At 38.1% G+C, this 25,244-nt stretch overlaps 1 protein-coding gene across 1 annotated transcript in view; it reads left to right on the top strand.

The window, feature by feature from the left end:
* The window catches only part of SNX25 (sorting nexin 25), a 256,900-nt gene that overhangs the window by 31,452 nt on the left and 200,204 nt on the right, over positions 1 to 25,244 (top strand). Inside the window, exon 2 of the mRNA XM_069095984.1 lies at positions 13,745 to 13,829. Coding sequence (XP_068952085.1) covers positions 13,745 to 13,829 — 85 coding nt within the window. The remainder of the gene's footprint in view (positions 1 to 13,744; positions 13,830 to 25,244) is intronic.

The following is a 25,244-nucleotide window of genomic DNA, read 5'->3' as shown; positions in this document are numbered from 1 at the left end:
CAGGCTCTGGCACACTGGCCATATACCTCAGGACCACCAGGCAAGACTGTGACCCTGATTCAAGCAGGTTAAAGCAAGAGCGATTACCCTCTGAATGGTGTCTTGGTCTCCCTACAATCTGCAGGCCAGGAGCTTTGGAGGTGGCCATGAGGGAGCAGCTGTAGCCTGTAGCCACAGTGCTTCCAGCACCTCTCACCCTGGGGCCAGGGGCCAGACAACGCTCTTCTATCACTCAGTTCCAACAGAGTTTCCCACTGACCTTTTACTTTCTCTTTGGTGTTTATGGGTTAAGAAGTCTGGAAACTGCCATAGCTGCTGGTGATTCACTCTCCTGAAATCTGCTCTGGTGGATCTATGCCTCTGATCAGGGCTGCCCCAGGTCTGGGCCTGGGCAGCTCACGTGGGACTGCACTCGGCTCCCAGCCTGGTGTCATAGACCCTTCCTGCCGTTCTGCCAGGCTGCCTTCAGCAGGCGATTTGTTTCTCCCTGTCTCTTTGTGGATTCTGTAGGTCTAAAGTTTGTTTAGAGTCATATTTCATAGGTACTGGAGGTGGTTGGAGTAGGAACTGAAGCAAGCTCCTGCTTTTACTTTGCCATCTTGGCTCCACCAAGAACCTTAAATTTTTAAACCTTTAGAACATTTTATTATTGTTCACCTGAAAAAAATCGTAGATTTAGAGCAAGAGTGAATCTTAGTATTCATCATGTGTGAGTCACTCATTTTGCAAATGAAGAGGCTGATGTTCAGAGAGAGGACTGAGAGTCTTTACTCCAAAGCCAGTAATCTTTCCACTAGACTCTATTTCCTAATCTATTTGTGATAGTAAAATCTGGAAGCCTGAAAGGCCCCATAAGGAATTCCCTATAATGCAATAAACATTATTCTTGTAGAAAGTTGTAACTGTTTTCATAGTTAGAAAGTGATTGATAGCATCATCATAGGGGAATGTTTTCTATCCCATGGAAGAACAACTGAATTCATTAGTTTGCTGTTAGTAATTTGATTACTTTAAGTACTTCCCATGCATCTCTAGTCATGCTGTCTCCATTTCCAGACATCTCTAGGCCATATGGGTCATCAACTCCTCTCTCTCTCCAGCAGAAGATTGGACTCCCCTTGCTCCCAAATACCCTGATCTTTGATAGGCCAGCTTTGGGATTATCTTGCTCAGTTCCATGCCTCCACCACACTTTATGGACTCCTCCAGCCATACTACCATGTATGAAACTTTATGTGTTTTCTTGCCTTATTAGAATGTCAGCACCTTGAGGGCTGAAGGACTGTCAGATACTGTTCATACTTTCCAATTCAGTGCCCTGAGACAAAGCACTAGTCACTCTCCTTAGTTTCAATTCTATTTGTTTTCATTAAAATTGCCCATGTCTAGGAGCAAACATCATGTATTGAAATGATCTCTTACCTTTTAGAAGAGATCCAGTGTATCATGAATTGCACACAATAACATCTAGCATGGGTCTATACCATGGGGTCTGATACATGATTATTTGCCATGGTTTCCCTAACTGCAGAATTTAATTCTTCCTACTGTTGGGAATGTCCAGCATTAACCCTAAAATAGCAAAAATATTTATAAACAGATTAATAAATTAGGCGACATACCAATGACCTCATCTACTGCTTATCTCTTTTCATGAATATAGATGTTTAAATATATTGACATATTTAAAAAGTTTTATCAGTGCCAGTTACTTTTATATCATAGTTATTTTTCCAAGACTTATATATCATTCTGCCATGCTCCTGTACCATCTCTTGCAATAAAAATAGTCAAGTAAAATCAACCAGTATAATAATTATACCTGTATGCATATACAACATTTAGCATCTGTAATCCCCTTGTTCTCTCTCAAGAAGAGAGTATCTATGTTTAATCATCTATGCCCTAAGGCCAGTGATGATTATTACATTTAATGAGTTTTTTAAGAGTTGTTTTCATTCACTTTATTGTAGTCTCTACCTTGTCCCCCTGTTTCTGATTTCTTCACTATGTATCAGTTCATACAAGTCTTCCCATGTTTCTTGGGACTGCTTGTACTTATAATTTCTTATAGTTTAATAATATTCCATTATATTGATAAATCACAGTTTGTATAGCCATTCCTAAACTGATAAGTGCCCATTTGGACTTCAGTCCTTTTCTATCATGAAAAATGCTATCAGTACTTTAGCATATGTGAGCCTTTTTGCCTTTGGCTTCCTTGAGATATATGCCCAGTAGCAGGATCACAGCGTCAAAGGGTATAAGCAGTTTAGTAATTTTTCTAGAAGTCCACATAGTTTTCTAGATGGTTTAGTATTTTACATAACCCCATCAACAGGGTATTAGTGTTATAAACTTCCCATAGTGCCTCTGTTAGGTATATTATTTTGAGGCAATATTTGTACTTCTTGCAGAATAGTCTGGTGTATTTCTGCTTGAATGTATTATAAGATAAGAAAGGATAGGAAAGGTCCAACCCACTTAACTCTTAATGTCTATTACTTCCATTTTATCTCTACAATCTCAGGGACTCCTCCCAAGCACTTCTGTACATTCCCACAGAGCCATTTAGTAGAAGACTGTCTTGCATTGGAAAGCTGATTGATAATTTAGGGAGGTGGATTTTTACAACTGCAGTTTGAATTCTTACTGATGGATTTCTTTAATGCCTTGGAAGTTGTAGATGGTGGGAATAGTGGTTTCATGTCTGCATCTAGAAGAACAAACTCCATATTTAGAGTCAAAGGATTTGGGTTCAAATTCTGCTTCTGTTTTTTGCTATCTGTGTGATGTTGGGAAACTCATTTAGCCTCTCTGGTATCTGAATTGAATCTTCTGTAAAATAGGAAGGGAGGTGAGTTGTGGGGATTGGGAGTAGTTGGGCTAGCCTCTTCTGGCTATGAATATTCAGATAAGAGGCCTCGTTCAAGACACACAACTTCTGGATGCACCAGGATACAAAGTCCAAACACCAATAATCTCTTTCAAAGTAACTTATAGTTAAGCCTGAAAGTATATGGTATTAGTCTTCCTTGAATGCAATTGCATACTTGAATTCCAAGAAAATAACTCCTTCAGAAAAATTGTTGGTTTGAATTCCAAAGTGCAGCCTTTCTCATTTCCTGATCTAAAAACACCCAACAACCTGGAACCCCTATCAGTTGTGTGTCTTTCTCTGCATGAAGAATTTTCAGCCTGTCGATACTTGTCATCCTTGAAACTAAATAAAAAGTTGTCCTGTGTCATTTATAGTTAAAACTATAGAAACACAAACCAGGAATCTGATTTTTCCAAATATTGATTTAGTTGTGGGACTTGAAGCCACAAACTAAAGAAGCCATATTTTTTTTTCTTTCTCTGGAAAATTAAAAAGTCACTAAGAAAACTTAAAAGTTGTAGAAAAGGATAAAAGGGACGGGGGCTATGGAACATATCTTACAGATCTAGGCCAACTTCTTTTTAAGGCAGAATAAACATATTAGAACTTCATACTATGCCTTCACTAGTTGGTTTACTCTTCATTTTACCATTGTATCTTTATAGCTGTAGTACCTAGAGATATCTGCCTTAAATATTTTTTTGGCGGGGGGAGGTTGGTCCAGACTTGTGATTTCATCAATACAGAAAAATTCCCAGGGTAGAAATTCGACCTACCAGGGCTGTTTGGAGGAACAGTTTGGCTTTAATTTATAGTTTTAGAGAGGTGTCTGGAGCACTGAGAGATTAGGGGATTTATCTATGGTTACATAGCTGGTATGGGTCAGGGACAGGTCAGAAACCCAGATTTTCCTTCCTCCAAGTTCATCACTCTTCACTACAGTACCCATAATAAAGGATTTATCAATATGTCTTGGTCTGAAATGAAATAAGTTCCTACCCACCCCCCAAATAATTTCATTTTATAAGAATATAGGAGTCATGGCCATTTTTTTAATACTGGACCACAGTGACATGCTTTTAAAATAAAATTTGTATTTTTCAGTTACCAAGCATTTAAACAATGATTATTTTTTATTCTGAATATAATGAACACAAAAATAAGCATTTCCACATACAAAGTAGAACTACAAATCTCTATTACACATTGCTTGCTTTTCTTTTCAAATATATAATAAATTTAGTATATAACTTTCAAAACTGTCTTGGTTATCTGTGGGAAACAGTAATTTTTTGAGACTCACTCTAAATGTAGAAAAAATGTTAGTTTAGAATGTTGTTTTTTGTGACAGCTTTCATGCTGACCCTGGCTGTTAAATTATTAATATTTTGTTTTTTTTTTTTTGCTATCACAACTCAAGTTTTTTATGTCAGATAAGGATTAGTTGAAAGAAATAAAAGTGTTTAGTTTGGCGAATAGAAAATATAGGTGGACATGATAGCTCTTTGTGTCTGAAGAATGGTCACATGGAAGACATTCTGTGTGTCTCAGAACCAGGACTTGCGATTGGAAGTTGTAGAGAGGAATGTTTTGGTTCAGTATAAAGATAACTTTACGTTATTCAGAAGGATCCCTATGATTAGAGTTATTCAAGCAGAGGCTGGATACTTTGTCAAGGACAAGGTTAGTGATTCAATAGGAGGTTGTAGTAGATTACCTTTAAGGTTCCTTGTAACTCCAAGATTTTATGAATCTATAAAAAAAACAACAACTCCCTTTTAAGTTTTCTTAGTGACTTTTTAATTTTCCAGAGAAAGAAAAAAATATGGCTTCTTTAGTCTGTGGCTTCATTTCTGAATAAGCCCTTCTCTTCCTGTTCATTTGTTGAATTCATATGCTAGGGATCATAGTTAAAAAAAAGAAAACAAAAGGGATACATATTAAGAATCGTAAGAGAGCAGAATAAGAGGGGATTTATGTCATCCAGTCCAACCTCCTTATTTCACGGATGAAGAAAATAAATCCTAGAATCTTGCCTAAATGACTTGCCTAATATGACATGACTAGTAAGTAGATTGCAAGCTCCTTGAAGGCAGGGACTATTTTTGCCTTTGTATCTCCTGGTGCTTAGCATAGGAGCTTAATAAATGCTTGTTAACTTGACTTGCAAAGCTAGGATTTGAATGCAAAATCTTTTGACTCCAAATCCAAGGCTACTTGCACTAGGATAAGTTGTTTTCTTGCGTTTATCATATGACCCCAGTTGATGTTTAGATGTCGACAGTATTTTGAAAGACAAAGTCACGTGACTCACGTGGTTAGCATTCATTAAAAGAAAAATATTCTGTGGCCTATTTTATTTTTTTTAAATCAGGGGAATTTTTGCTTATGAATTGTTATATTTGGATAGTTCATGTAATTATCATGAAAGAGATGGCAAGCCCTGCCTCAAATTGATTGCCTTGTCCTCATGAAAATAACACAGTCAGCAATGTCAGACTTAAACACAATGGACCTTGAGTGACGCATGTATATGTGGCTGGGTTCCAGGTAGTTCCTGGTTGCCCAGTTGCTAATGGTGCCAGAGTACTCAGGCCCTATGCATGCATTTTCTCTGGATATTGCCTTCCCCAGGAGAGGATGCCTTTGGCTAGCGATTAGGCAAACAAAAGAGATCTTAATTTGACATGGCAGTAGATTCCAAGCTAACATCAGCTTGGAGTTTTAGGAGGAGAACTGAAAGCTAATAAGCACAAAGCTTTTTCTCAATAAGTGATGCATACTGAGGTAAAGGAGGAGGCTTTTAGGTTTTGCCCTATATTTGCCTTTGGAAGGCCATGATGCAAGGGGAATTCTCTTTACCCTTTCCTGTAGGTTTCCATTTAGCTTATGTGTCAAATCAATTATAGAATTTTTCTTCAAAGTTTCACAGGTTTTTGTAACAAAATGTTGATAACAGAATCAAGATACAAAATTATCTGTGTAGGTTAGAACTTGGGGCTAAAAGCAATAAGATTCAATTTTACAGGGATGAATGGAAAGTCTTGCATTTACCTTCAAAAGATCTGCTTAGCCAGGCACCAGATGAGGGAGACTTGGGGCAACCCCTCCCAAGAGTGAGCCTGTTCTCTGAAATGATGCCCACCCTGCCTCCACCCCTCCCCCAACTTTTTGGACTGTCCCCTAGGCTTCTGGCCACTCCCTCTCTCCCCCGATTGAGTTGCTCACAGGCACAGTTAGCCTACCTATGGCTTTGCAGAGCTGGAGTGGTATGGTACAGGGAAAGAAAGTGTGGTCAAGATTCTGAGTAGTTCCAAACCCTACTTATGTCATTTACTATCTGTGTGATTTGGGGGGAGTTACAAAGTTCCTTCCATCTCTACATTTATGATCTTGGGATAGGATATGGAAGGTGGAGAGAGAGGGAAGAACAGACGGTTAGGGTTAGGGTTAGGGTCAGAAGCATTTAGGGTTGTGTGAGCCTGGGAGACTGGTAGGATGGTAGGTAGTACCTCTCCCCAGTAGAAATAGAGAAGTTCAGGGGTGGCCAGGTAGCACAGCGAGTAAGAGCACCGGCTCCAGTGTTGGGATGACCTGGGGATCGAATCCTGGGCTCAGACACTTAGCACCCACCCAGAAACACCTGGCTGTGTAACTTTGAGCAAGTTACTTAACCCTGATTGCTTTAAAAAAAAAAAGAAATAGAGAAGTTCAATTCAGCAAAAAACTTAAGTCTGAATTCCTTTAGGAATAACAAGTTGCTTGTACAGAAATACAACCAAAATGGTTTCTGCCTTCAAGGAGTTTTAACTTATGGATAGCAAACATGTACACAGATAATTGGATATGAAATATTTACAAAGTAAGTAATCAATCAGTCTTCAAGCATTTATTAAATATCTGTTAGGGGCCAGACACTGTTCTAGGTTGGGGATATACATGTGATGAATGAAATAATCCCTACGTTCAGGAAGGCTGTATTCTAATGGAGGAGTACATATTATTTTAGTGGAGGGGTGTAGTGGCAACCATACCGGTATACCCAGGATGGCTGCTAGCACAGATTCTTAGATTTGCTTTACCAGGAAAGATAATTGTTTAAGAGGTCAACAATTTTTTAAAAATTACATTCACTGGTTCAGGGGAAAAGTCAGGACCCTGAATTTCAGAGAAAACACATAGAAAATACAAACAGAGAAATAAAGACCAACAGTCAGGGCTCTGTCTGCCTGAATCAAAGCAATATTGCTAATACTTTACATACATCCCTGGATCCAGAAAACCTTTACATCTGAGCAGTTGGGGAGCTCTGAACATATGACCACTCAGAATCTTGACCACAAGATCCTTCTCACAAGCGAGTCGTGAAAGCAAAATACCAACTCACAGTATATGTCTATCTATATATCTATATATCTATTTCTCAGAGCCAGAAGGCATCACAACCCTCCTGACTCAGTGCCTAATTAGAAATTAACAAAAGGTATAAAAGCCTTCCTACAAGTAAGCCTCCCCTAAGCAAGCTTCCCTTAATGGGCTCCACATGAGACCTATTAATGGGCAGGGAAGGTCTTAAATCCCATTAACTTTACTAGGGGATATTGGAGGGGACCTTGAAAAACTGGGAGAGCCTGGAAAAGTAGAAATGGCTCTTAGATACAGCTTTTGCAAAAGCACAGAGATTGGAGATTGAATGTCATATATGGGAAACAATGTGGGGGCCGGGTTGGCTGAAATGTTGAGTGCCTGAGTGTGGAGTAATGTTAAATCATTCTGGAAAGAGGTTAAAGAGAGTTTGGGAGAAGGGGGGACTTTAAATACCAAGCGGAGGAATTTGTATTTTATCCTGAGGACTTCAGGGTTTCTTGAACAAAAGAATGACATGGTCTCACCTATGCTTGAGGAATTTCAATTTGTTGGTTGTATGGAGGATGGACTGGAGAGGAGAGAGCCTGGATACAGACACATTAGGAAGTTATTGCAGTAATTCATGGAAGAGATGATGAAGGTCCGAATTTGTGGAAGAGAAGGAATCCCTGTACAGTGTGTATAATACTTAGCAACTGATTGGATATGAAGGATGAGGAAGAGTGAGGGGTGAAGGATGACTGAGTTTGTGAACCTGGGAACTGGAAGGAGGATGGTGGTGCTCTGAACAGAAATAAGACAGGAGGGGAGTGATTTAGGGAGAAAGATAATCAGTCCCACTTTGGACATTTCGAGTTTGAGTTCCTCATGGAACATTGAGGTAGAGGTATCCAGTTGACAGTTGAGAGTGAGAGACTAGATATTGGGAAAGAGATTTGGAGTGGATTTGTAGATTTAGGAGTCATCTGCATACAGGTGATAATTGTACCTCTAGGAGCTTGTAAGATTAATGGAGGGAGAGAGTGCAGAGATAAAAGAAAAGAGAGACTTAGAGAAACAGCTAAAGGTCAATTATGTATGATGATCTAGAAAAGGAGATAGAAAGAGCCATCAAAGAGTTGGAAAATGAAACAGGAGAAAGCCAAGGGCAGTGAGAGTATCAAAAGCTACAGACAGGTTAAAGACAGTGATCGACAAAGGCAGACAACAGAATTTGGCAGTTAAGAAGTCCTTGGTAGGACTGAAGAAAGCAGTCTTAGTCAAATAATGGGATTAGAAACCAAACTGGGTAAAGAAGGTGGGAATACCAAGAGCAGACAACTCTTTTTAGCAGTTTGGTAGTAGGTGTAATATAGGATGGCAAGATCAATTGAAAAATTTTCAAAGGGTGGTGGAGACCTGAATAAATTGTAGGCAGTATAGGTGCCAATAGAAAGGCAGAGGTTGAAGGTGAGAGAGGGAGGAAATGATTACTGGGGCAAGTACCTCCAAGAGATGAGAGAGGATACGATCAATCCTTGACAAAGAAAAAACTAATTTCTTCCTCAGATATTAGATAAAGGAAGAGAGAATAGGTAAAGATAGATAAGGGAGTTCATGATGAATGGCTTTAATTATTTTAAAAATTAAAGTAAAAGATTATATCTAGTGAGAAAGAAAGGGTGGCAATTATATGGTAAGGACATTGGGCCCTTGAGGAGAGAAGAAAAGTTGTGGGAAAATCATTGAGGAAGTGAGAAAGAGTTGATTAAGGAAGAAAAAAAGAATTTCTATGACCCAATTCAGGTTAGAGAACATAGTGGAACACCACAATTCTATGACTTTATCCAGGGAAGTGGAAGTAGAGAAGGATGTAAGGAGTGATGCAGGACATGGACAGCAACAGTTGGTAAGGGGACAAGGAATTCAAGGATGGAGGATGGTATGTAGTTGACCTTTCAACTATTGGGTCAAGATTGTAAAGAGAACAGAGGGGTAATGCATTGGAAAAACAGCAATAGACAGAGAAATTAATGGCAACAGTGAGGATAAAGTATGGGTTTTGGAAGAATGAATTAAATAGATAGAAAAGGAAAGGTGAGAAATGATGATTGGAAAGGGAATTTCAAAGTTTAAGATTGGAGTTAGCACACTTATTCTTGAAGGTAAGATCTAAGTTATGATCACCCTTTGGGTGGCTGTGGTAAAGTGAAGTTGTCTTTTTAACCACAACTCCATAGTCATAATCATCTCTGTGACTGTGGAAGAGTGAAGATGTCAGTCATGAGTGTTGAGGTTGATGAGTTGGGTATATGGAATGGAATGGGGTAGGTAGGTAAGTGAACTACCTACACTGAAGATAATGACCAGGGATGCTGTGTCTTCTGGAGAGATCCAAGTTTCTGTGAGTGCCCAGAGATAGAGTGCCTAGAAAGGGCATTTGTTGGCAATGAAACAGGAGCTTCACAGAGGCAGTGATATGGAGTAAGGATGACTGGAGAGTGATTCAGAGAGTAGCAGATGAAAAGGGTTTTTTTTTTAAGTCTTGGCAGATGGCTGCTCTGAATATGAAGACTTGGGTCTTAAATTCCTGCTGTTTACTACTTGTGTGATTTTGGGCAAGTTACTTTAAAAATGAGTAAAATGAAGGACTTATACTAATCTCCAAGGTCCTTTTTTTTTCAGGGGGGAAGGAAGGGCAATTGGGGTTAAGTGACTTGCCCAAGGTCGCACAGCTAGTTTTTGTGTTAAATGTCTGAGGCCAAATTTGAACTCAGGTCCTCCTGACTCCAGGGCTGGTGCTCTATTCATTGCGCCACCTAGCTGCCCCTCCAAGGTCCTTTATAGTTCTAAATCTTATTATTTTTATTATTAGTCCTTTGTGGTGATTGGGGAAACCCCACACTGATGTTCACTTATCTGTGGAATATTGGTGGGGAATAGGGACAAGGCTTAAGAACCGTGTTCTACAGGAGACCTTTCCTGTTTCCTCTAATGCTAGTGTCTTTTTGCCTAAGTTTACCTTGTGTGTATACTTTGCATGCATCTTATATATATGCCTTTATATGTACATGTTGTCTTCTCCCTTAGAATATAAATTCCTTGAGTTTGGGCAATACTTTGCTTTGTCTTTGTATCGTTTGATCTCTCACAGGCTCAGTTTTACCATCTGTAAAATGGGGCTAATGATACCTATAGTACTTAGAGTGTTGTTAGGAGCTTTGACAGAACACTTGACACAGAGTAGGTGTTTAATAAAGGCTTATGGATTGATTGAATATGGTAACATATTGAACTCATAGGTGGCAATCTGGAACTGGCAGGAGAAATTGTCTTTTATTCTCATACTCCAGATTTGTTCCAATAGTCCTAGGTATGGACATAGGGTTAGAAAGTTCAGATGGAACTGAAACTTTATCTATACTTCATTGATTTTGGGGGAGAACTGTTTCCAGGGTCTGCTGCCATATAAACTTAATTGTTTTCAAGTGGGGAGCTGTCCACAGTTGAAACTCATGCAGAAGATCAATTCTGGGAATGTGTAGGTAACTATCCAGATGTTGTCATCCAAAAAGTGGAGGCACAACTTTGAGCAAGTCAGAGTGCCCTAGTCTGGGCATCTCTCTAAGACTATAAATTATGGAAGGTACTGACCTGCATTGTTGGGAGGGGTTGGGGAGAGGTTCTCATCTGGAAGTTCCTTTATCAGTAAAAACTGAAGTCTGGCCCTTAATTCTATGCCTGTCTTGCCATCAGTGAATCAGTTAACTAACATTTATCACACTCCTGCTTTATGTCCAATCATGCTCTCTTGTCTTGCCTCAGGGATTCTGATGCCCCTTTGTTATCCACTTTCTTTACTTTGGACATGCCTTATCCCTCTGGTCCCTACCTGCTTGCCTCTGTATGCTAACTAATCCTTTGCCCCTGTATAACTTTCATCTTGCTTTTGGCCCTTCACTACCACAGCCAATGCTAATGTCCATGACCCTGCCTACACCAGACTTCCTCGCTAGACTCACAGTCAATTCATGGAGGGTTTGCTATTGTTGTCTCACTCCTTGGAGTGGAGTAATGGGGGGAGGGAATAAACCAGGTAACCTAGAAGAAGAGGAGGATCTTCCTAGAAAAGCGATGGTAGGGTGGTCCATTGACTGTTTTTAGTTCTATTCATTCTTAGTTTTTGTCTAAGTCTGGTCCAGCCTACCACCAAGTGAAATTTACCCTACATATTTGAAAATTCTGACTTTCTTATATGGTATAATGATGGAACATTCTGCCCACCTCCTGATAGAGAGGTGAAAGACTCTAAATAATTTTTTGGACATGGCCAGTGCAGAAATTTTGTTTTGCTTATAATGTTTATGATAAGGGTTTGTTTTTCATTCTCATTTCAGGGTGTGGTTGGGGTTGCAGGGAAAGAAGGCAGATTTTTGCTGATTGAAAAAAAGAAATAATTAAGTACTTATCTCATTGGGCCATTGGGAGATCAAATGGAATAATATACAGAAAGCACTTTGCAGATGGTCAAACTGTATATAAACATCAGCTGTCATTATTCTAGTGACTGTACCTCCTTATTGTCAGCAAGTTGCTTTGCAAAGTGTATCAAACAGCAGCATTTCCTTTCATTGTTAAGTGGACTCTCAAGAGATTAATCAACTCCCCACAGTATTTTAAAGTCTAAAAACATTAGGGCTTCCAGATCTCTTTTTAGCTGCCTCTTGTCTGATTGGCCCTTGCAAATTCCTTCCATTGCCTAGTACTTGGTACTTTCCTTTGCCTGACAGATTAAAAAAAAAAATCAGTTCTTTCTGTTGCTTTAAATAAACCTCATTAGTTAAAGGTTAGGTTGATATTATATGAACTTCTGATGAGCATCATTCTATGAGTACCCAGGAAGGAGGACTCAGGGACAGCCAGAAAGTCCTATTCATAGGTTGGACAGGTCTCATCTTTGTATTCTCAGAACCTAACTCAATGCCGGACACAAAGAATGTGTATAATAAATGCTCATTGATTTGGATTGGACTGAGTAGGCTGCTGCCAGGAACATGCACTTTCAGTGGTCTCTGACCTTAAAAAACAACAACCAAAAAAAAGCCTACCTCCTTTTCCTTCATCAAGAGACAGTCTTTCATTCATTTCCCTTTACTGGGTCTTAGTTTGCTGATTTATATTAAACCAAAAGGTTGGACAAGATGGTATTTGATCTCATATGGTAGAATGAAGTAGAATAGGGTTGAGTCATAGAAAGTCAAAGTTCAAGCAATAGCTTTGTCAAGCACAACCTCCCTGGGCGCCCCCCCCCCCCAATTGCTAGTATTCTCTCTCCCTCTCCTGCTCCACTTGTTAATTTCTAATTAGTCACTGAGTCACATAGGTAGTGATGCCCTCTGGCTCTAAAAAGGATATATATAGGCTGAGGTTAGCATTTTGCTTTGGGGTTCAGTCATTGGAAGAGTGTGCTTGTGATTTGGCCAGATGAGATTCTGGATAGCGGTTAAGGAGCCTCTTCCACCCCCTCCCCCAACTTTGAAAAACTCAGATGTTGGTGTCTCTCTCTGGTAACTATGTATGTATTGCCTTGGTCAGACAGTTGGATGTCTGTTGATCTGTGCTAATTTCTTAGACAGTTAGAAGCCATGTCTGTTGGTCTTTATTTCTCTGCTTGTATTTTCTTTGTTTGGATTTTCACTGAAGTTCAGGGTGCTGATTTTTCCCCTGAACTAATGAATGTAATTAAAAAAGATTGTTGACCCCTTGAACAGCTGTCTAGTAGAGCAGATCTGAAGAACCTGTGTTAGCAGCCATCCTGGGTATGCCAGTGTGGTTGCCTCTACACCCTTCTCCCCCACTGCCTTCATGCCTGACCTTGAGAACTTCTGCTGACCTTTAATACCACATGGTGTAGTTGCCCCTTGATCACCCCTTGCCAACCCTGTCATGCCTCTCTCATGGGCTCCCCTTCCTCCCAGTCTCTGCATAGGAAATGGATAGATCAACCCCTCTCCCAGAGCACTCACACCTCTGATCAGACTGTCCTCTGAGCCACTGATCTCTACCTCCTAACCATTTTGGACACAGATAAAGATATCTTTAGTTCAGGCTCTTTCTAATGCTTTGTATACATGATCTCATTTCCTAGAATAAAAACAACCCTATAACAGACATTATAGGTAGTATTGTTCCCATTTTATAGACAAGGCAATGGAGGCCCTCTAAGGCTGTGTGATTTGTCTGAACTCCTAGCTTCCATAGGGAAGATTCAGATGTCACTCTTCCATTCTCCAGGTCCAGCACTGATACCACCACACAGTGTTGTCTCTTCAAGTCTTCTGTTTGGATTTGAAGTCAGGTGGTGTTTTTCATGATGTTAATTCTTTTTTTAATTTTTTAATCTTTTTTTTAGAGGGCAGTTGGGGTTAAGTGACTTGCCCAAGGTCACATAGCTAGTTTTTGTGTTAAGTGTCTGCATGATGTTAATTCTTAAAATGTACCCTATTTATATTTCAGAGTCCTCCATCTGGAAATTCACATGAGTCTATACAGTCCAGAAGAGTAGTGATTTCTCATAACATGGATAAAGTTCTGAAAGAAGGTAAGGATTTTATATAGATATGTATTTGTGGGTAGATACCTGTTTATCCATTCACACACACATTTTAGTACAAAGCAGATCATTATATTCTGAAATTCAAATAAGATGGAGGGAGTTGATGATGGTTTCTATTATTCATCTATAGCAGTGAGCACTTTTTCCTTGGGGGCATTTGTATTAAAATTTATATACCAGTTGCATATTGTAGTGTTGAATAGTTCTACCTTCTGCTTTCCTGAGTTCTTCAGAGTCCCTGTTTGTTTTACCAGAAAAATGGAAAAAACAAACAAACAAAAAAAGACAAGTGTTTTCAGTATCATCCTAAGCTCCTGAAGCAGATTTGTTTCAGTTTGCCATAAGAAAAATTGTATTTCAATGGTAATTCCTATGTAAGGCTGAGTTCTTAAATTAATAATGACAGAATCATATTTAGAAGTATTAGGTGAGCATTATGGTAAATAATGAGAAAATAAATCCAGAAGTCCCCCCCCACACCCACCCCTTTGACTGGCATGTTTTACCATTCATTTGTTCTTAGTGGTTACAACTTTCCTGGTGATTATCGAATATACACATATTAAAAGCCTCTCTGTTTGGGGGAACTTAGATTAGACAGCATATATTTTGTATATGTGTCTAGATATACCCATATGTAAATATGTATACAATGTACCAATTATATCATATGTACATACATATATGTATACACATACGGTACACATATCTATACACACATATGTAACTTACAGATAGATGTATAATACACAACAATCACATTTCATTCCATGGTTAATTTTTAAAAATTTGTTTAATCTCCTGAGAACAGATGGCCATAGAAGTTCTGGCAAATCTATTACATTTCATATCTGTTTGCTCTCTTCCAGTTTCATCTGTAAATGCTCTTGGTATGACCTGACTTAGTCGGGTATCCTTATGCCAAGCTTTTTTGGGGCCTTAGTTTCCTCTCAACTGCTTTTTCTTGTTTTGTGAGGTGGCCCTGGTCATAATCATCCTTCTACTGCCCCATGACTCATCTTTTGAACATACTTTGACATTTTTTTGTACATACATTGACACATTTTTGGAACATGTCAAAGAAACAGCATCATACAGTGGGAAGAATGCTGGCACTGAGATATTCAGATCCCTTCTCTTACACTGTGTTTGTGTGACTTTGGGAAAGCCACTGAACCTTCTCAGGCCTTCCTTTCCTTTCCTTCTGAGGTCCCTTCCTGCCCTAGAGCTATGATCCTATAATCTCAACCCTTGTCTCTTCCTTCTGCCTCTCCCAGTGATTGTGGGATCTTATTGAAATGAGAGACTGCATTCAAATTACTGTTTTCTAATATCTTGAAAATTAATTGAACTAAAAATATTTAAACTGTAAACTCAAGTGTTGCACTTTTGCGTCACTTTCATGCTTAAAAATCCCCATATTTGGCTTTTCTCTTCACTTGGGCATATATCAATTTGAAGGTGGCCACATATACACAACTAATTGAAGAGTGATTGGGTTTGTTGGGGCAAAAGTTAACTGAGATTGTTGTTTTTTTTTTTTAAATGTTATCCCTAAAGTAATTTTATTTATTTATTCTTATTATAAAGAAAATTGTAGAATCAATAACTGGCTAAAACCTTTGAATGAGAACTATCCTTAGGCCTACTTTGTACAGCCTTGAGCATTTGATCATAAAATGTTTACTTTACACTTTAGTGGTATTGATGTATTTCTCTGTGGAATCTTGAAGTTATAGAGTCTAATTATTAAAGGGGAACATTTATACCATATAGAGTTATAGTCAATAAAATCGGGGATTGAGAGGGAAAATATATTTAGGGTTGAGTATAACAAAATAAGAAAGAAGAACTAGAGGACCTTTACTATAAAAAATGATAAACTTTTAGCTTGATGGGATTATTATCTACAATCCATATATTTATTTTGAAAGAGATTTTTTTAAAAAGTACTTAGAAATTTAAAATAGTGACTAAAATTATATGTGACTTATATAACCTACTTTACTAAATCTTGGCAACTAGGACATTCTATTGAATTAGACATTCAGAATATTGTTATCTAACTTTTATAAACTTCTATTTATTTCTCCTAAAACTGGCATTTCATTTTTAGGTCAACAGTATGCAAACAAAAAGCTAACAGTGTAAGGCTCCTGTGATTGAATTCTGTTGAACTGAAATAATCAAGGATGGCCTTATTTTTTGTACTCAAAGGAACTAAAGAAGTTGAACACAACTGAAATAAGTTGGCTTTTGTGTTTTTCCTTACTGACCTCCCCTCCCCCATTTAGAGCATATAGTTTTTAAAAGGTAACTTTCCCCCTTCCCTTCCCTTGCTCTAAATACTGATCATCAGCAGTTGATCTGCTCCCCTTTTCTTTGCCTGAGGCAGTCTGGCGGTCCTCTGCTCCTAGGGGCTCACCATCTTGGTACCAGATTTAACAAGTGCATCTCATTAATTTTATCCCTGCTCTAGCTCAGAACTCAAGAGCTGAAGCCATTTACCAGCCTCAGCCTCCCTAGCAACTGGGATTGTAGGCATTTGCCACTATCCCAAGTTAGATTTAAAAAAAAATGGAATTTCAAGTAGTCTGTCCATAGGATTTATTTTCTTAAATCTTAGCTGATTGAATTATAGAGCATCAAAATGGTATTAAGTCAGAAATATTGAAGAAATAATAGAGCTATTTTTTTCTGTGGGAGTAACCAGAACTGTTAGGACTGCAGATATTTCAAGAAAACATGTCTGTATGGGATGAGTAAAGATATACTTTTTCATTATATGTAATATTATGGTTCTTGATGCATTATCAATTTAAAGTGTGAAAGACTGAATATTAGGAACACAAAATCATGAGATGTTTTTATATCTACTCATATTTATGTCAGAGAAAACTCAATAACTCTCTACCTGTAACAAACGTTTTAAGTTTCTGCCCAAAATGGAATCCCAGGAAACTTCTACACCTCTATTTCCATAAAAGAGATATAAATGATTAAAAAAAAAGGGGGGGGGCAAGTATTACAGTTATATTGGACCTTCTGTCAGATTTTCACAAGATCTGCTCCCTAATTTTCATTTGGTTATTTATTTGTGTATTTATTTAGGTCTAGACCTATGATTTCATTTCTATTATCTCTCCATTTTGAAAATTTCCCTCCACTGATATAGAGACCCATCTGGAACCACTGAGAAGTTAAATAACTTGCCCAGGGTCACGCAAATCTGTGTCCAACATTGAACCAAGGTTTTCTTCTCTGAAAGCTGGTCCTCTATCCATTACCCCATATTCTCATTGTTTTATTTTAGATTATAGTAATTCTTTTTTTATTCAAGAAATATTCAAATGTAACCTTAAGAATGAATTTTAAAATGTCATCACTTTGTAAATTTTATTCTTTTAGAGTCATTTTGAATATTAATCAATATTCTGCCATTCAAAAATGTTCTCATTGTCTAACAAGTATCTATCGAATAGGCTTTAGGTTTCATTATTTTGTTCTTTACTCTTATCGTTAACATTCATTTGGTTTGAAATGGCCCTGGTTGCCTCGGGACATTTATAAAGTATGTCCAAAAAGCTTAGTGTGTTTTTAAGCTATTTAGCTTAAAAGTAAAACTTAAAAAAACTAAAATATCAAAAAAAATTGTGTATTGTAAAGCTTTCTGTAACTCATCATGACAGGGATCCTGATAATATCTTTCTTTAATAGTATCTTATTTCTTCCTAATTACAAGACAATTTTTAGCATTCACTTTTACAAGATTTTGAGTTCTAAAATTTTTCTACTCCCTTCCCTCTCCTCTTTCTAAAATGGTAGGCAATTTGATATAGGTAATATGTGTGATATCATTTAAAAATATTTCCATGTTAGTCACAGATGTGAAAGAAGACAGATCAAAACAAAAGACCCTAAGTGAGAAAAGCATACTTTGATCTGCATTCCGAGTCCATCAGTTCTTTTTCTAGATAGCATTTTCCTTCCTTAGTCCTTTGTACTTGTCTTGGATCATTGTGGTGCAGAGAAGAGCTGAGTCATACATAGTTGATCATCACACAGTGTTGGTGATACTGTGTACAATGTTTTCCTGGTTCTGCTCATTTCACTTTCTATCAATTCGTACAAGTCTTTCCAGGTATTTTTGAAATCTGCCTGTTCATCATTTCTTATTGCACAATAGTATTGCATTACATTCATATACCACAGCTTGTTCAGCCATACCCCAATTGATAGGCATTCCCTCAATTTCTGATATTTTGTCACCATGATAAAGGCTGTTATAAATATTTTTGTATGTATAGGTCTTTTCCCTTTTTTATGATCTCTTTGGATTATAGACCTAGTAATGGTATTGCTGAATCAAAGGGTATGCACAATTTGCTTGTCCTTTGGGCATAGCTCTAAATTGTTCACCAGAATGGTTGGATCATTTCACAACTCTACCAACAGTGCATTAATGTCCCAATTTTCCCAATCCTCCTCAGCATTTATCATTTTCCCTTTTTGTCATATTAGTCAATCTGATAGGTGAGAGGCAGAGCCTTTGAATTGTTTTGATTTGCATTTCTCTAATCGAAAGTGATTTAGAGCACTCCTTCCTATGCCTATAGATAGCTTTGATTTCTTCATCTTTAAGTGCTTCTTCATAGCCTTTGATCATTTATCAATTGGGGAATGGCTTGTATTTTTATAAATTTGACTCAGTTCTCTATATATTTGAGAGATGAGGCCTTTATCAGAGACAGTGGCCGAAAGCATTGTTTCTCAGCTTTCTGCTTTCCTTCTAATCTTGCTTGCATTGATTTTGTTTGAACAAAAGCTTTTTAATTTAATATAATCAAAATTATATATTTTACATTTTGTAATTCTCTCAATCTCTTGTTTGGTCATGAACCTGTATTTTACTTAACTTTTCCTTTAAGAATTTGGATGCTATACCACTTGGTGCATATATCTTTAGTATTGATATTACTTCATTGTCTATGGTACCTTTTTGCAAGATGTAGTTTCCTTCCTTATCTCTTTTAATGAGGTCTTACTTTGCTTGAGATCAGGATTGCTACCCCGGCTTTTCGTTTTGCTTCAGCTGAAGCATAGTAGACTCTGCTCCAGCCCCTTGCCTTTACTCTGTGTGTGTCTTTCTGCTTCAGGTGTGTCTCTTGTAAACAACATATTGTAGGATTCTAGGTTTTTCTCCTCTCTGTTATCTGCCTCTGTTTTATGGGACAGTTCATCCCATTCATATTCATAGTTATAATAATTAACTGCATATTTCCCTCTATCCTGTTTTTCCTCCCTTTTGTCTTTTCTTTCCTTTCACCCTTTTCCTCCTCAATAGTGTTTTGCTTCTGTCTACCACCTCCCCGGGTCTGCCCTTTTTTCTGTCAGATCTACTACCCCCTTACTTAATCTCCTCTTGTCCTGCTTTCCTGTCTGGTAAGATAGATTTCTATATTCAATTGATTGTGTATATTATTCCCTCTTTGAGTCAGTACTGATGAGAGCAAGATTCAATACTGATGAGAATAAGATTCAAGCAATACCCATCACTAACCTTTCCATCTTCCTCTCTACCATAATAGGTCTTTAGTGCCTTTTCATATGAAGTAATTTACCCCACTCCACCTCTCCCTTCCTTCTGTACCCAGTGTATTCTTCTTTCTCATTCCTTAATTTTTTTTATGTCATTCCCTCAAATTCACCTTATACCTATAACCTCTGTCTATGTATATTCCTTCTAGCTCAACTATTAGTGGTACAATTTTTAAGAATTTTAAGTATTGTCTTCCCATGTAGGGATGTAAGCTGTTCAGCTTCATTGAATCCCTTATATTTTTCTTTTCCTTTTTTTTTTTAAACCTTTTTAGGCTTCTCCTGGGTCTTGGTATAGGAGATCAAATATTTTGTTCAGTTCTGGTCTTCTCCTTGTGAAAACTTGCAATCCTTCTATTTCATTGAATAACCATTTTTCCCCTTGGTGTATTATGCTTAATTTCTTCAGTTAGGTTATTCTTGGTTGTAGTCCTTTGCCTTCTGGAATATTGTTTTCTGTGACCTCCAATTCTTTAATGTTACAGCTCTTAAGTCCTGTGTAATCCTGATTGTAGCTCCCTAATATTTGAATTGTTTCTTTCTGGCCACTTACAGTATTTTTTTCCTTGACCTGATAGTTCTATAATTCACCTATAATGTTCCTTGGAGTTTTTATTTGGGGATCTCTTTCCTGAGGGGATTGGTGGATTCTTTCAGTGCCTATTTTGCCCTCTGCTTCAAGGACCTCAGGGCAGTTTTCCTTGATAATTTCTTGAGAGATATTGTCCAAGTCCTCCCTTTGATTATGGCTTTCAGGTAGTCCAATGATTCTGACATTGTCTTTCCTGGAAGAACTATTTTCCAGGTCAATTTTTTTTGAGGTATTTTACATTTTCTCCTATTTTTTTCTTTTGAATTTGTGTGATTGATTCTTGATGTCTTGTAAAGTTATTAGCTTATACTTGTCCAACTCTAACTGTTAAGGAGTTGTTTTTGCTTATCCACTTCCTTTTCTATTGTACTTTTCAAGGAGATGTTTTCTTCGGTGGATTTTTGTATTTCCTTTTCCATGGACAAATCTACTTTTTAAACAGTTTTCTTTTGCCAAGTTGTTTATTCTTTTTTCATAATTCTCTTGCATCATTCATTTCTTTTCCCAATTTTCCTTCTACCTCTTTTATATGATTTTAAGCTCCTTTTTTGAGTTCTTCCATGAGTTCTTTCTGGATTTGAGACCACTTCCCATTTTTCTTTGGGTTTTGCTTATTGGCATTTTTACATTATTGTCCTCTTCTGAGTTTGTGTCTTGATCTTCCCTGTCACCACAATAGCTTTCTTTTCTCAGATTCTTTTTTTTTTGTTTTGTTTTTATTAATTTTTTTGGCCTTTTTCCTTTCTTTTAAATTTGAGCTCTGCTACTGGTGCAGAAGGGACACTATCTCAGGTTTTTTGTGCCAGGGGCTCCAGGCCCTGGCTATTTACTTGGTGCTGCACTGATATTGCTCTGTGGTTCATGGAGGACTCTTCTATCTGGTGCTGCTCTGAGGAGCTGGGATGGGGGGCGGCTGATGCTGCTGGAGGCTAGTACTGAGTTGGCATCCTAATGCTGGTATCTGATATGTGTTGAGGCTGGTTGGAGTTCTTTGCCATTTCCTTCTCTAGCTCATTTTACAGATGAAGAAATTGAGGCAAACAGAGTCACAGAGCTGGTAAGTGTCTGAGGCCAGACTTGAACTCAGCAAGATGAATCTTACTGACTCCAGACTTGGCACTCTACCCACTGTGTCCCCTAACTAGATAGAATAGTGATGTAAATTTGGAAACCACCTTTTCTGGGCTTGGGTAGATCCTTTTAGATGGTGCCTTTTTGATTACCTGAACCTTACCAATTATATTTAAGTACTCCTCTTTGGAAATAATTACCCTAGAAAAAGCATCTCAATGAAACCAACCACACACAGAGGAGATATGTGAGAGGTAACACAATTTAAGGATGTTGAATAGTATATTCTCAAGATATCAAAAAGAAGGAAAGTTATTTTACAACTGGAAGAAACTTAGAGTAATATTACATTTGAAAATGGGTCACTAAGAAAATATAAGTAATTCCTGATTCATATGCATGCTTCCTTATCTGTACTAATTTTTTTCCAAGAATGGTCTATGCACATATTAGGGTATCCTTGATGATAGAGGAAGAGGCAGGCTTTTGAGACCCCTCTAAAACTGACCACAATTTCAGTCACATAATTTACTGGAAGGTGCAGAGAATACAAGATCTCACTGCGTTTTATTGTTAGTTGACTATTTTGAAAAACCATTGGGATTGATATAACAAAGTACAACTTTAAAGGCTCTTTCCAAAACGATAGCTTTCATTCGTATGTCAAGATCATAATAAGCTTCCTTGATAGATAAAACAACAGAGATAACTTTGTTTGGTAATCCTCTTGTAATTCTAGTGACTCTACATGGTCAAATGTTTTGAATGATAGCAATTCTTGGGAATTGCAGTTTTTTCTCCCCTCTATCTTTTTCTTGGTTGGAAGAGATGGGAGGAGAGGATGCTACATTTCCAGAATGCCTCATGTCCTTCAGAAAATTTTCCCCAGTGGTATCCATAGCCCTTATAATGCCTACAGTCCATTACAGTCTGATACTAAAAGTATTTAAATAACAATTTAAAGTGCTTTAAAAATATTACCTAATTTGATCCTCATAACAGACCTGGGAGGTAGGTATTATTATTATCCCCACTTTATAAAAGAGGTAACTGAATTAGACAGAAGTTATGTGACTTGTCCAGAGTCACAGAGCTAGTATTTGTCTGAGGCTTCCTCCTTTTAGGTCCAATGTTCTATTCACTGTACCATCTACATCAGTGGTGTCAAACTGAAATAGAAATAGGGGCCACTCATTGTAAGGGCTATGGGATTTAACGATCTTCCATGCCCCATTGGACTTGCTGACGTAGCAGGAAGGGGCGGAGCAAGAGGAAACGGAAGCCAAACTAGAGTTCCTGCAGTGGCTGGCGTTGGTGGCGACGGTGGCAGCAGAGGCAGCGGCAGTGCAAAGCCCTTTTTGAGTTAGCCAGAATTTCTGCTAAGGACTCCTGCTGAGGACTGCCAGGGGCCGGAGCTTCTGGGAGTGCGCTTCCCGGACGCTGGGTGGTTGCTGTGAGTGGGGAGAGGAGGACCTTTGCCTGAGGTAGCCTGTTTTGTTTTAAAGGCTTGAAAATGTGGGTGCTTTCTACTTTATCTACCTGTGCCAATATCATAACTACTCTGATGGCTTTCACTTTCTGGTTTTGGGACTCAGTCTTTTGGTATCTTAATAAATTTTCTAGTTTATTTTCCCATATGGCAAGCATGATGTATTTTGTGATGGATAATTATATCAGCATATTTGTAATCTCCATAGGCATTGTGAATATAGCATTGCTGATACACTCATCCATATGTAAAGATCCATGCTGACTGCATATTGACTGGGTTGTAATGTTGTCTATGTTTTATTATATTTTTATTTATTTTGTTAAATATTTCCCATTTGAAATTTGGTTCAAATTGTATTTGGGAGGGCCTGCTGGGGATGCGTTTGACACCTCTGCCCTAGAGGACTTCCAAGGTCCTACTACAGACCTTAAGGTCTATTATGGCATAATTTTCTTCTTGGATATACAAATAGCAAAGTCTCCTGAGGGTAAGGATCTCTTATCTCACTAGTAACACATTTGGCTATTTCAACTGGGATTGCTTTTATCTGTACTGGTTGGCATTCTAATTGACTCTAGGTCTGACTAACCCTTGGCTTTCTTCTATGCTAATGTTATACCTCTCCCCCCTTCCCCCCCACCTCTTTCTTCCTCCTGTCTGTGTCCTTGTTGGTGTCTTGGGGGCCCCTGCCTATATAGAGACTAACAATTTCATTGAATGTTAATGTTTCATAAAACATTGTAGATTTGATATAGTCTCAAAAGACTACATTAAAGCAAGGAGATTGAAATACTTTGTAAATAAGTACTAGGATTTGGATTCAGGATTTCTTAACCTGAATCATGAAATTGGTTTTTAAAATATTTTGTTAACTTTATTTTAATAAAATTGCTTTCCTGTATAATCCTATATATTTATTTCATGCATTTAAAAACATTCTGAGGAGGGGATCTATAGATTTTAGTCATCTATTAGAAGGGTCCACAACCACAAAAAGGTTAAGAATTCCCTGGGTTAGATTGTCGTTATGAATTTCTTTGTAACAAAGCCCCACAGGATCCTATATATTCTTATCAAAAATTTTGTAAAATACAGTACTTACTTTTTAGTTTAATGATGTAACAAAAAGGGGGGGACTGGGCAGGGTCTTTACTGATCTTATCAAGTCTGTTTACATTTGAACTTATGTGCCCTTTTATCTTGAGTCCAGCATTCACTTTTTCCTTGGGGGTAGGGTAAAGATTCACTTATATAGCAATCAAGTGAGACAGTATTGGAGTAGACCTGGAACCCAGGAATATTCCGAACTGAAGGTAGTTAGAAAGACATACACAGTTAAGGGGTGTGTGTGTGTGTGTGTTTGTGTGTGTGTGAATATCATAGGCCTCTAAAATAGCCCTACTCTAGTGTCTTATGAGGCTTCTCAAGCTACACCAGTGGAAATACAAACTCTGGCAGACATGGCCTAAAGACCAGCCTAGCTAAGTATGGAGAAACTTACTAGGTTAACCGATAGGTGATTAATTGTTTTTCTATGGCAACCTTTGAAACAAATAAAAATACAAAATGACCCATGCTTCTTGGTGGCTCCTGACTCCCTTTCATTCAACAATGATGGTAGCAGGGGATAGAAAAGCCTGGGAGTAGGTACCAAAAATGCTATGGTCTGTTCTACTCTAGTGAATTTAACTGTTAAAACTATCTATGTGGATCTTTGTCCAGTAAATAACAAGTTTATAGATGGAAGGAACTGGACCATATTCATATTAAAGTTTTCATTAGAAGTGAAACCAGAATACAGAAAATAATGGCAGTTTAACGAGAGACTGGCACATAAAGGAAGTGGCAGGTTGTTTTCATTTTGGGTCCCAAAGCACCAAAAAATACCATTTTTTAAAAATATCATTTAAAATATGTCAAAGCAACATCTGGCCATGTTAGCGAACATAACTCATGGAGTATATAAAAAATATTTACTGCCTCTATTGGTTTCTTTACCCAGTTCACACTGATGCTGGCAGGATGGATCTAAAAAGGAGCAGATGTTGCTGTTCTAAGGGTAATCTTGGTAGATAGCTATGTTCCTCACCCTAGTACCCTAACCCCCACCTGGTATGCTTCTTCTTAGCAATCAGCCAATAGACTCAGTTATTTAAATAGTATAGAAAGAACAGTAGTTACAAAGTATTTCTCCCAATACCAGTGGTCCACTTTTCCTAAAAAAAAAAAAAAAAAAAAAAGGTCCACTTTTTCCTAAAGAGACTCAGGGTAGAGGTGGGAGGAGAGTGAATAAGAAGTTAAAAGTACAGTAGTAGTGAGACACATGTACAAAATACATATGGCCATTCCTTCTGATGTTTCCTGTGGGATGTGATGATGGTAATGCAGTCACTCTGCTGTGCAGCTGGGCTTTCTTTTTGTCAGGCTGTCTCATCTGCTGTGGCAGACTGCAGGATGGTGGCTATAGGAGGGGGCCAGGCTGACCTTTGTGCTGTTGGGTAATTTCTGCTAGGCTTTGCCAGGAAGGTTGATTGGCTACTGGGCACTTTTCAGGGTGGGCATCTCTTTTGGGTAGGTCCGTCTGCTGGACTTTGCGGGTTTTGTGGGCATCTGTGGTCTTCTCTACTTCTCAGCCATCAGCACAGTT

This window comes from Petaurus breviceps, unplaced genomic scaffold (genome assembly GCF_028583685.1).
Source record: "Petaurus breviceps papuanus isolate PSGF00001 unplaced genomic scaffold, PetGlider_PUasm1.0 126, whole genome shotgun sequence".
Taxonomy (NCBI): Eukaryota; Metazoa; Chordata; class Mammalia; order Diprotodontia; family Petauridae; genus Petaurus; species Petaurus breviceps.
This window is presented reverse-complemented; position numbering and strand designations above follow the sequence as displayed.